The sequence below is a fragment of the Arvicola amphibius genome, chromosome 1 (genome assembly GCF_903992535.2).
Source record: "Arvicola amphibius chromosome 1, mArvAmp1.2, whole genome shotgun sequence".
Lineage (NCBI taxonomy): Eukaryota > Metazoa > Chordata > Mammalia > Rodentia > Cricetidae > Arvicola > Arvicola amphibius.
In genome coordinates this window covers 150464296-150476943 of record NC_052047.1, presented here as the reverse complement: position 1 = coordinate 150476943, position 12648 = coordinate 150464296, and the positions used below count along the sequence as shown (strand labels likewise).

The 12648-nt window shown below is 47.0% G+C and overlaps 1 protein-coding gene across 1 annotated transcript in view; it reads left to right on the top strand.

The window, feature by feature from the left end:
- Positions 1 to 4887, top strand: part of LOC119802158 (solute carrier family 22 member 11) — a 48386-nt gene extending 43499 nt beyond the window's left edge. The window contains exon 12 of the mRNA XM_042054423.1: positions 4609 to 4887. Coding sequence (XP_041910357.1) covers positions 4609 to 4887 — 279 coding nt within the window. The remainder of the gene's footprint in view (positions 1 to 4608) is intronic.
- The last annotated feature ends 7761 nt before the right edge of the window (positions 4888 to 12648 follow it).

The following is a 12648-nucleotide window of genomic DNA, read 5'->3' as shown; positions in this document are numbered from 1 at the left end:
CTAGATGTCCTGAGTGATGACTGTGGTACTCTGGAATAACTGACCAATAGGATCCCAAAACCAGGCACAGGGGATCATAGGTGGTGGTGATCTTTCCAGCTGTGACAGCTCAGGGTCCCAAAACAGGATGTAGAGATAGTTGGGAGTCCATGAGACAGGAAGTGAAGAACAGCAAGTCATGTGGCCAAGTAGCCAGGTCAGCTCTGTCTCCCAGGAATTGCTGGCCTGGAGAATATATGCAGTAGACAGTTCCTCTTCCCTCCAGTGAACTTAACACATTTTCTTTTTGAAGAATGATTTATTATATTTTATTTGATCTGTTTGAATATCTGTGAGCCACATGTATGCAATGCCCACAGAGGCCCACAGAGGCCCAAAGAGGGCATTAGACCCTCTGGAACTGGAGGTACAGATGGGTGAGTTACAGTGTGAGTGTTGAGAACTAACTCAGGTCCTCTGGAGGAACAGCCAGGACTCTTAACCACTGCGCATCTCTCCAGCTGCCCTGCTGATGCATGTCTTTGCATCTTATAGGGAGCCTTAAAGTAAACTGGATTCTGGGTAAAAATGGACTTCTGAAAAGAATACGCCCCTTTCTCAGCAATGCCCACCCTGAAGAAAGACACCAGGGAGGAGATACCAGAGAGGAAAGAAATAGTCCATGTCTGCCAAGGTCAGTGTCCTAGCTGTACACATAGCCTGTTCTCTTTCTAAAGAGCATGCTCCTACTTCCTTGCTCGCTCTAATCAAACCATGACATCTTGGTCTGCTACTGTGTCCTGTCTGAATACATCTCCTTTGAGAACACAAGAATCTAGACTGCTGTGGCAACCGAAACCAGATGAAACTGGCAACCAATCCATAACAACCTTAGTAAGGGTCCCCAAGACACTAGACAGATACCACTTTGCCCATCATCCTTGGGGGTCCTTAGTGCATATCTGCACCACTGTGCATACATTCACAGGTATATGATAAGGATATCTGCCATCCACTGATCTTTCCAGGGCCTATACCCTGTCTGATCACAAGAAAAACATTAGGAAAGCCCAAACAAAAAAAAAAGCCCAAAAATATTTCCCAAAGCTGTCAAAGTCACACACACACATACACACACACACACACACACACACACACACACACACACACAAATGAGACAGACAGAAATTAAGGTTGGAGAAATGGCTCAGGGGATTGGAGCATGCACTGATCTTCCAGAAGACCAGAAATCAATTCCCACCACCACATCAGGGAGTTCACAACTACCTGTAACTCCAGCTCCAGGGGATCTAACACCCCTAGTTCCTGTGGGCTCCTGCACTCACTTACATTCATACCCACGTACAAACATACATATAATTTCTAGAAGAAGAGGAAGAGGAAGAAGAAGAAAGATAAAAGGAAGGGAAGAACAAACAAAAGAAAGTGGTGTGGGATTCCCCTCTGTATGCTGTGAATATGTTTTATTACTATTGGTTAATAAAAAAGTTGTTTTGGCCTATGGCAGGCAAAATAAAGCTAGGCAGGAAATCCAAACAGAGATATATAGAGAGAGTAGGCAGAGTCAAAGAGACACCACATAGCTGCTGAAGGAGACAGATACCAGAACCTTACCAGTAGGCCACATCCTCATGGTGATACATTGATTAATAGAAATGGGTGAAATTGAGATATAAGAGCTAGTTAGAGATATGCCTGAGCCATCGGCCAAACAGTATTGTAGTTAATAGAGCTTCTGTGTGATTATTTGGGTCTGGGTGGCTGGGAAATGAATATGCAGTCTCAGTTTACAAATGGTGCCAACATGGGCCAACTACATCCACATAAAACCTGAGAGGGCTTGGGAAGGAATTCTAGACACAAAAGAACAGAGTTAAGCACAATTTTTTGGTAGCAGCATTTTCTCAGGTGGGCTCTGTTTGTTTAAGAGATGGCTTCCTGACTCAGTGTTAGCAGCAAAAACTGCCTGGCTCCTTTAAGAGCCAGCTTCTTGGTTCATGCTGGCAACATGGATGGCTCTGGATTTTTCAGGAGGTCTGTTTAAATGGGGTTTGTGAGCAGAATGCTATAAGTTGCTTAATGGCAACTTAAAAAATAGACCCACTGTGTCCCTGGAATTGGGGCCGTGAGCATGGCTTGCAGAGCTGGCGGTGAACAGACCTCCACCATGTTGGACTGGGTGGAGCCAAAAGGCAAAGCAGCCTTAGTCCTAGCCACGCCCGCTTAGCATTTTAAGAAGCGCTTCTGATCAGAAAAGGATTGCAGATTATGCAATAAAGACAGGTTCAGACAAAAAAGAAGATCTCTAAATGGGTCACAGTATTGGATAAATGTATGTGGGTTTAAGAGAGAGAGAAGAAAGAGACAGCCATAGATTAAAGGGGTAAAAATAATAAAATAAATATTAAAATGTAATAAAGTAAAAAAATAAGGCACATAAAGATGGAATATACACAGAGAATCTGGATTATGCATATTATTGTGTTTTCTTTGATTTTTTTTACTGTGAATGAGTTAATTACAGAGAGACATTTCATTGTACAGGCTGCTAAACTAAACCAACATATATATTTTAAAGGTATCTTGACTTCAAAATTTGAGTCTAAGGATGTTTCTTTGGAAAAGAAGTTCTGCTTTTGTTTCCACAGAAGATAAAAACCTGTGGATTCCTTCCAGACTAATGTAGTTTGATGAAACAAAACCCCACAAAAGGTCTCCATGAACCCTAAAAATACTTCACCTAATAAATAGCAGAAAACAGTTTGGAGAAAACTACACCTAAATTCCCAAAATGGTTGTTTATGAATGTTTGTTTTCATTTAAAGGGGGTTGATTATAAATGGTTAAATGGTTACAGTCAATCTCTTTCTAAAACAGTGGGGGGAGATATGATATGAAGATGAATACTTTGGCTTGGTATTGATCTTGGTCTATTGATACAAATTTAAGGTCGATTTTTTTATACTGTATATATGCATTTCTGCTCTTGTTTAAGGTATTGTGTTTGTGCAGCTCATTTAAGAAATACAGATTAAGCCGGGCGGTGGTGGCGCACGCCTTTAATCCCAGCACTCGGGAGGCAGAGGCAGGTGGATCTCTGAGTTCGAGGCCAGCCTGGTCTACAAGAGCTAGTTCCAGGACAGGCTCTAGAAACTACAGGGAAACCCTGTCTCGAAAAAAAAAAAAAGAAAGAAATACAGATTAATAGATAGTCACCTATAATAGTCAAACTAATAGTCATGTTAAGTTTTCTAGATATACAGAGACATATTTCAGTTAAATAATCTTCAACACTTCAAAGACCTACAGAAAATGACATTTAAAAGATTTTAAGAACTTAGACTTTTCTCATCAATGAGACATGTCTGCTTCTGGCAGCATCAAGTACTTCAGAGAGGTTGATGGCATTGAAGAAACTCGTTATGGAACTTGCCTTCAGTGTGACAAGGTTAACCATTTGGGCAAGAAACAAGCCTGGACTGCTTGAAAGTATGTTGTATGAACTGAACATTCAGGACCCACAGAAACATGACTGCTGAACTTGTCAAAAGACAGTGAGACAGTCCTTCAGGGTTCCTGCTTCATGAAAGAATCTGTCAGACATTCTGCAGGACACAGAAAAAAGTGACTGACAAACTGTCAACACAGGTAAAAACAGTCTTTCAAATTTCCTGCTTCATGGAAAAGTCTGCAAGATATTATGGGCCAGTAGGCTGAAGATGGATGCCCCAACACTACAGGAGAACTTTGGGTGACTGTCCAGGCTGTGAAATGTTTCTGTAAATTCTAGAGTTTTGGAAGTTGCTTACAATGAACTTTCTGTTTACTTAGGTAATATTATAGCCTTCTGGGGTCTTTGATGGAGTTGAAGGCTAGATATTTATAATTATAGTTTTCTTTAGTTATAATAAAAGATAATTTGGTTACCAAGCTTTAGACTCACAAAGATAAAATAGATGATAGAATATTTTCTTTAATTTTGCCAGATATAAATAGACTACATATTATAACTATAACTCTTGCTTAATACCTGTTGTTATATGTAATTTTACTATGTTGGAATTAAAACTTTTTTTTATTTAGACAGAAAAGGGGAGATGATACGGGTTTTCCCTCTGTATTCTGTGAATATGTTTTATTACCATTGGTTAATAAAGAAGTTACTTTGGCCTATGGCAGGGCAGAATAAAGCTAGGCAGGAAATTCAGAGATACATGAGAGAGTAGGCAGAGTCAAAGAGACACCACATAGCTGCCAAAGGAGACAGACACCAAAACCTTACTGGTAGGCCACAGCCTCGTGGTGATACATTGATTAATAGAAGGGGGTTAAATTAAGATGTAAGAGCTAGTTAGAAAATGCCTGAGCCATTGGCCAAACAGTATTGTAATTAATAGAGTTTCTGTGTGATTGTTCTCTCTGGGTGGCTGGGAAATGAATGTGCAGTATCCGCTTAAAAGAAAGAGAGAAAAGGGAAGGAAGGGAAGAAGAGAAGGAAGAAGGGAAGATATATAGTCAGAAAATCATCTCAGGCCAGAGGAGGAGAGATGGTGAAGAAACAACTCGTTGGGTAAACAGGCAGTCTAAGTAAAAGGTAACTTTTAATAGCTGCCTTCAGAGGGCAGTGCAAGGCTCACTGCAGTGGGCGATGCAGGGGTTGACCTTAAGGGGACAGTACAGGGATTTCTTGAACAGTTCATGGCTAGCCTGCAAGAGGCAGGGCAGGACTCACATGCAGAAGGCCCACCAGGGCTGGGCCTGGAGGGGCAGTACTGGGCTCACCTGCAGGGGGCAGTGCATAGCTCACTGGTGCAATTGAAGGCATTAGCAACTCTGGTCCGTTCAGCTGTTGCTGTGGAGCTCACGAGCCCAGAGAATTCTTTTTAACTTAGAAAAGACAGCTTTTATGTGAAATCTCCCAGTGTTCAACACTGACTGGGTTTTTTCAATCATAACCTGTGGACCACATCAAACAGACCTCAGGGGCCAAGTCACACAGCTCAGCCTGGCAGCTCAGTCACGTGACCAGCTCAGGCCAGAACATCAAGTCCAGCCACCAGCCACAAGCTTCACAGCGCCTTCTCACGGGGCTCCTAGAGCCGGGGACAGCAACAGGACCCTCCCAACATCAGCTGTGCCCTGGCGACCTTCATTAGTCACCTTTTAACTTCCGGAATGACCCACACTGAACTCTCAAGCTTCCCTGGGCCTTGGGCTGTCCTGTCTGGGTCAATGGCACTGAGTTCTGCTTGGCTGTGTAAGCTGGACACCTAAGGGTTATTCATTGTCCAGCCCTCCTTTTCTCATACCCACTTTATCTATCCACCCTGAAGCTGGAGTTTCAGGGCAACGGCCTTGACTCTAGCAACCCAAATAAGCTAGTTTTGGCCCCTTGCCCCAAACACGATTAAAGGGACAAAGAAATGGTATAAAGCAGACAAAGGAGACACAGTCACTGGCCTCTGGGATGATAAACAGATAACGGGTCCAGTGACCCCCAACTTTACCGTGGGGTGCTGGTATGAGAAGTATACATTATTAAGCAATCCTGGTCAAGATTTGGCCCCATCATTAATACAACAGGTCCTGCAAGGTGGTCCTTAAGTTGTTACAGGGAAGACGTCAGCAGCTGAGGGTGCAGACTGTTCCTGCAGAGGACCTGAGTTCAATTCTCAGCACCCATGTCACGTGATCACAACTTCCTGTGACTCCAGCTCCATGGAATCTAAAGCTTTAGAGCCTCTGCAGGCAGGCACGCACACATGCACACACACACACACACACACACACAGAGAGAGAGAGAGAGAGAGAGAGAGAGAGAGAGAGAGAGAGAGAGAGAGTAAAATAAACCATTGTTTTAAAAATCCTTTTGTTTGTTTGAGTTTGTTGTTAGTGGTGGGTTTGTTTGTTTGTTTGTTTGGTTTGGATTTTGGTTGTTATTTTTTGTTTATTTGTTTTTGTTTTTTTGAGACAGGGTTTCTCTGTGTAGTCCTGGATGTCCTGGAACTTGCTTTACAGATCAGGCTGGTCTCAAACTCACAGAGATTCTTCTGCCTCCACCTCCCAGGTGCTGGGATCAAAGGTGAGTGCCACCACTGGCCTGCTTATTGTTGTTTTTTAAGAAGAAATTGTTATATATGTTAATCACCCTAGAGGGCCAAATTGGGTTGCTACAAGATGACCTGCCCTATGGTATAGCTTCCACATGACAGATAACTGTTCTCATCCTGGGGGTGGTCTGTTCTTCCTTTAGGTCTTGCTCTTATTGGTTGGGCCAAGTGAATAGAGTTGATGCTTTTTAGCAAAAGCAGTTTCTACATGTCCCATACAGGATTCTGTCCTAAGTCCTTATGAGACCCCTCAGGGTTCTGTATGGACAACTCTGAGTCTACACAGGTCCCCATCCCTCCCCCACCACCCTGCCAATTTTGTACAACCTCACACAATGGTCTTGTGGATAGACCCTTCCCAGCCCCACAGGCCCTCCTACCTCTGCCTGCCTGCTCCCTCCATGCCGGCCCTTACCCTGATAGACTCTGTCTTCGTGTCAGAAGCAGGTGGATGACCCTATACTTGAAGCCCTCTACCCCCATCTCCCAAGACACACAGCTGGTACATTCATCCCCCAGACTGCCCAGAGCTCTGTGCCAAGGCCCAATACAAGCTATCCTGCTCATGTGTGTGTGCGTGTGCATGTATGTATGTATTATGTGTTTGTTTACTTATTATGTCTGTATGAGACATGGCCTCTTGCACCCCGAGCTGGCTCTGAACTCTCTGTAGCACAGATGATCTTGAACTGCTGATTCTCCTTTCATCTCCCTGCTGCTGGGATGACAGGCGCACACCGCAGGATCAATCCCAGGCTCTCCTGCTAAGCAAGCACTCCACCAACTGAGCCACAGCCCAAGCCCCTCAAGCTATCTTTTTAGTAACCAGCAGAGAGAATAGTGGATGGGACCAGCAGACAGATGAATGGATAAATGAATGGAAGAGAAAGAGGGAGGAAGGGAGGGAGGGAGAGAGAGAGGGGGAAGGGAGAGGGGGGGGGGGGGAGAGAGGAGAATGAAGAAGTCTAAGGTCCATTTGGCTGCCCAGCCACAGCCTCACCCTCTCTGATTCCATCTGCTCAAAGCTCTGCCCCTTGTGTCCTTCCAGTGTGTGGGGGTGGGTGAGTGGTGAGTGGTGCAGGCATGTTGTGCACCTGTGTGTACACATGTATGGGCATGTGCATGTGTGGGTGTAGAAAGAGGCTATCTTCAGGATGAAGACCCATCCAGGAGTGACAGAGAGGCAGCATCACAGAGCATAGGCTGAGATATCTCTGCAGGAGACAGGACATGGCACGTTCCAGCTCATCCCCAAACCCTCTTTTAAATTCTACCGAAAAGGCATGCTTGGAAGTGGGCCAATTGTGTTTAGTTCTCAGGAGCCCAGTTTCCCCAGCATCTGCCTCACAGGTGTCCTCAATAGACAAAATCAGGAGGTCTCTTTTAGAGCCACCAAGCACACATTAGCCATATGTGAAAAGATGACTCACATTCGACCCAGATTCTCACCTGCCTCGCTCTGTGGCGAACAGCATGGGCTCCGCTTGGCTTCCAAACCCTGACCTGACTCTGGGCCAGCCACAGCTCCCAAGACCCTGACGCGACTCTGAGCCAGCCACAGCTCCCCAGACCCTGACCTGACTCTGGGCCAGCCACAGCTCCCCGGGAGCACTTCTCAAGTTCAACCCCAGAGGCTCCCACAAGTTATCTACAAGCCACCTTGTCAAAACAATTAAAACTAATGATGACAATAACCATGCTAATAATCCTAGCAACAGCATGAACAATGTGCTCACTGCATGCCGGGGATGTGTGTAAGTTATTGACACAAACTCAACCCTCACCAGAGCCTCACAAGAGTAGAACTATCATCAGTGCTCCAGGGGAGGACTCTGAGATGCAGAGAGGGTAACTGACTTCTCCAAGGGATGAGCAGAGCAGGCACTGAAAGCCGCCAGCCCTCACTGGCTCCAGAGAACCTGTGAGCTCTGTTGAAACCACGGCCAGGGCTCAATTCTTAGTAGGTGTGAAGTCTCGGTCCACAAAATGCAAGAAGAACGACCCCGATTAAACCCCAGGTTGGTGTCCTGCCAGCCAAACACCGCCACTTTGTTTCCTGGTGAGATGAGGTTACCTGCCAAAATCTACTTATTTGCACACACACACACACACACACCACCCCCACCACTGCCAATCTGGTCCTGGTACCTTCTTAAAAACCATTCCCCCGAAGAGATATTCCTAGCTCCCACTCCCCAACCCTCCCAACAAGCACATATGTGTGCTCTGCAGTTAAAGGTGGGATCCCCAGGACACGCTGAGAACCTGGAGAGAGCCGCAGGGGAGGATGCCACAGTGGATGGGGCAGTATTCTCTCCTAGCCACGTCCAAACAGACCAGCTGGTCACAGCGTGGGCAGGACCCTCGTCAGAACAAGCCGGTGCGAAGTTCAACCTGTTTAAGCAGCCCTTGTCTTGACAGCCTCGTTCCTATGGCTGGTTAACATCTTGCGTTGAATTTTAACATGAAATATCTTTTTGACATAGCAAGGAGAGCAAAGTCCCTTTGGAGCAGAGAGGCCAGACTTACAGGAGCCGCTGGGCACATGAAAGGAAGAGCATGGAGCCAGTCGCTCGCTAGGCGCTCTCCTTGACCTACTTAGGGCAGATTTGTTTAGTGAGCCACAGGCGCCATCCCTGGTAGCAGGGAGCTAGGGAGTAGGGCAGAAGGGGCTGAAAGGGGCACTCCCATGGGGGGGGGGCAGTTAAACCACAGTACACTAGCCCTCAAGTCCAGCTGCCTATCTAACTGATGCCAAGCCGGCAGCCTCGGCCACCCCAGCCACTTTCCCTAGCATGCAACCTCCAGGTGGGCAGTAAGACGTCCAGGTTGCTGGCCATTGCCTGAGCCCAGGGGCCAGCAGCGAAAATGCTCTTGAGTGCTCTACAATCCTGCCAGAATCACAAGAAACGTCCTGGGACCCTGTGTCTTTTGGGTGCTAGCAGGCAGGCAGGGTGCAGGGAGAAAGCACTGTGGGGGTGACCCTGGAAGACAGCTTAGGAGAGAGGCTACTTTTGTCTAAGAAAGCCTACTAGGGACCTACATGCATACAAATTTGGTCTAGAGACTGAACGGGCCAAGTGTGTAGTGTGCGGAAACAAAGGCAGCCCTTTCCAGCCACCAAGGCACTCCTTGAGAAGGTGGAGGCGCAGGAGAAATGGACCCTGGAGCTTAGGGAGAGAGGACAGTGATGAGCTACAGGAAAGCAGGCAGAAGCTGGGATAGAGTGGTTGCCTGTGTGCAGTTCCGCAGCTCCCCATGGCTCTGCCACAGGCAGCAGATGGCCTGGCTTCACTGCTCTGCCTCGGGATCACCTCCACAAATACGTGTGTAGGGATGGTCTGCCTGTTCAGGAATAATGTCAGAAGGATTAAAACGGCGGGCTCAGAATAGTGGCCAATACATACTCAAGAGTCAAAGGCCACTACCGCCATCATCACGACCATTTCCTTCACCACGGTCCTTACCACCATCACCATTATCATCAATATCCCCGTTATCAACGTCACCTTCCCCACCATCATCACCATCATCCCCACCATCACCAACTCCACATCATCCCCACAGTCATCGCTATCATCACCATCCCCGACACCAACACCAGCCTCACGACCACCATCTCCACCATGACCATCACCATCCCCAACACTGCTGTCATCACCGTGTCACCATCACCACATTTCCCTCACCATCACTCGAGCTACCATCCCCCGCCACTACTAATCCTCCCATCACTATTATCACCACCTCCTTCACCAACACTACCATCACCAGCAGAGCAGCCACCATCATTGCCATCCTCACTGGGACTGCCACCACCATTACTGTCATCTCCATCACTGACACGGAAGGTAGCAGGTCTTGGGGGCGCTGTAGGTAATTTTAAGGTGATCCTGAGGTCATGTCCAGAACACATGCAGTAGCAATCAGGAGTGGAGCTAGGAAGGGTGATGACCCAGATTCCCAGAACATCCATTTAGAGCGAGCAATACCCAGGAGTGCCATGCTTCAGAGGGGCTGGAGGAATTGTCTAGGTGACGCATGGGCTGAGACCTCACGTCTCCTCACTTAGATACTGAACATCTGGAGCAGGGAGAACTAGAAAGCAGGCCTTCCCCTTCTCTAGACACCCTGGGCTTTTTAAAGGCAGGCTGGCCTTTAGTTTGCCTGGGGCACTGTTAGAAAAATAGTGGCTGGGACCCAACCCTCATGACAACAGAAACCCGTGACCTGAATCAGGGTCCCTACTTGGGGCAAACATTGACAGGCGCTTCTCCCCTACACATGGGTATAGTAGAGTCCCAGGGAATAGATGAGGACATGACTGGTTCTGGTAAGGGACAGTAAGAAACAGAGATGGGGCATTATGCGTGTGCAGAAAGGAGTCAATGCCCAATGGGTCAAGACCAGGCAGCAGAGGGAGGGAAAAGGCTCCCAAGGGCTACAGCTTTTTCTCTGAAGCCATGGAGAGAGCTCTGCTCAGGGCTGGGCTACAGACTAGCTGGTAGAGTGCTTGCCTCGTGTGCATGACACCCTAGGTTCAGTTCCCAGTGCAGCATAAAACCAGGTCTGGTGGCACATGCCTGCAATCCCAGAGCTTGTGCGGTGGAAGCAGGAGTATGGGGAACTAAGGCCACCATCAGTTATATACAGTGACTTCCAAAGTACGGACTACATGAGACCCTGTCTCAGAGCACACACTAAAAGGTCCACTCAAAGGGGACAAGCAACAGGTTGGTAAGTCCCTCCTAAGAGACTGTTCTAGGAGTCAAGTGAGCCGAGCAGGGGTTCTGATCCTGCAGTGAGGATTTCTTCACTTCTCAAGAACCCAATGACAGGCAGGGTGGTGGTGGCGCACGCCTTTAATCCCAACACTTTGGAGGCAGAGGCAGGCAGATCTCTGTAAGTTCGAGGCCAACCTGGTCTACAAGAGCTAGTGCCAGGACAGGCTCCAAAGCTACAGAGAAACCCTGTCTCGAAAACAAAACAAAACAAAACAAAATAAACAAACAAAAGAACCCAAAGACAGATTTTCTGGAACTCTGGCAGCACCTACACAGCACCCACCTCAGGCTATCACCTTCTCCCGCAGCCTCCTGGATTTACTACTCTTGCCCTGGCCCCAGGGCTTTGCTGAGTCACCCGTAGTCAGCTCTCCCAGTCAGGTCTGCCCTGACAGAGGCAGCTGCCATCACTGCGGGATATGGGGGACTAGGAGGAGAGAGAGAGAGAGACAGAGACACAGAGAGAGACAGAGACAGAGAGAGAGAGAGAGAGAAACAGAGAGAGAAAGAGGGGGAGAGAGAGAGAGAGAGAGAGAGAGAGAGAGAGAGAGAGAGAGAGAGAGAGAGAGAGAGAGAGAGAGAGAGAGAGAGGGAGTCCTAGGAAGGGAGGAAGGGTGGTAAGGAAGGAAGGAAAACCCACAGCACGACCAGGCCAGTGCCCCCGGACCAACTGGACCAAGAAAAGACTAATGGCAAAGAATAGCCAGAAGCGGTTTAGAAAACACACATGACCGTCTGATGCTGCCCAAGGCAACAGGGACATGAAGGACTTTAGCCACTCAGTCTTCTGACATCTCTTTTGGTCTAATCTTCAACCTTCCTTTCCCCATCCTGCACGTACATCCCAGTTAAAACTGAACCAACAACTGCTGCCTCCATTCCTTCTGACCTGAGCCCCAACCTCCTCTTTCCACTCCTGTATACATCCTGGAATCACAGAAGCCCTGTCCCTCTTCAACAGGCTTCTTTCAACTCCAAGGACCAGGGACAAAAGGAACCCCCTCCCAGTTGCTGCCAAATACTCACTCTTGCTGGGTGATGTTTTACTCTTTTGTCTTTTGGGGGCTCCACCACCCAGCTCCCAAATAAATCACACACAGGGGCTTATTCTTTGTTATGAATGCCCGGCCTTAGCTTGACTTGTTCCTTGCCAGCTTTTCTTATCTTAAATTATCCCAACTACCTTTGACCTCTGGGCTTTTATCTTTCTCTATTTCTTTATACCTTACTTCTTTCTCTGTGACTGACTGGGTGGCTGGGTGGCTGTCCCTGATGTCTTCCTCTCCTTGTTCTCTTGCTCTTCTTCTTTCTCATTTCTCCTTCTATTCATACTCTCTGCCTGCCAGCCCCGCCTGTCCTTGCTCCTGCCTCACTACCGACTGTTCAGCTCTTTATTAGACCAACAGGTGTTTTAGACAGGCAAAGAATCACAGCTTCACAGAGTTAAACAAATGCAGCATAAACAAAAGCAACACACCTTTTAAAAATCCCCCAACATTCTCCCTTTTTTTCTTTTTAAACAAAAATGAAAAGTTTTCACTTTAACCTAGTAAGACTACACAAAAGGGACAGCTATTAAGTAGATGACAATCACAGTGTACTAAATCCCAACTCATTTCTGTCTGGCAATTTTAAAGAAAATACTCCATAATCCATCTATCCTATCTTAGTAAATCTAAAATTTTATACCCAACTTACTTTCTATCTTAGCTAAGGAAAACTGCAACTATAACTATCTAGTGTTTAACTCCATC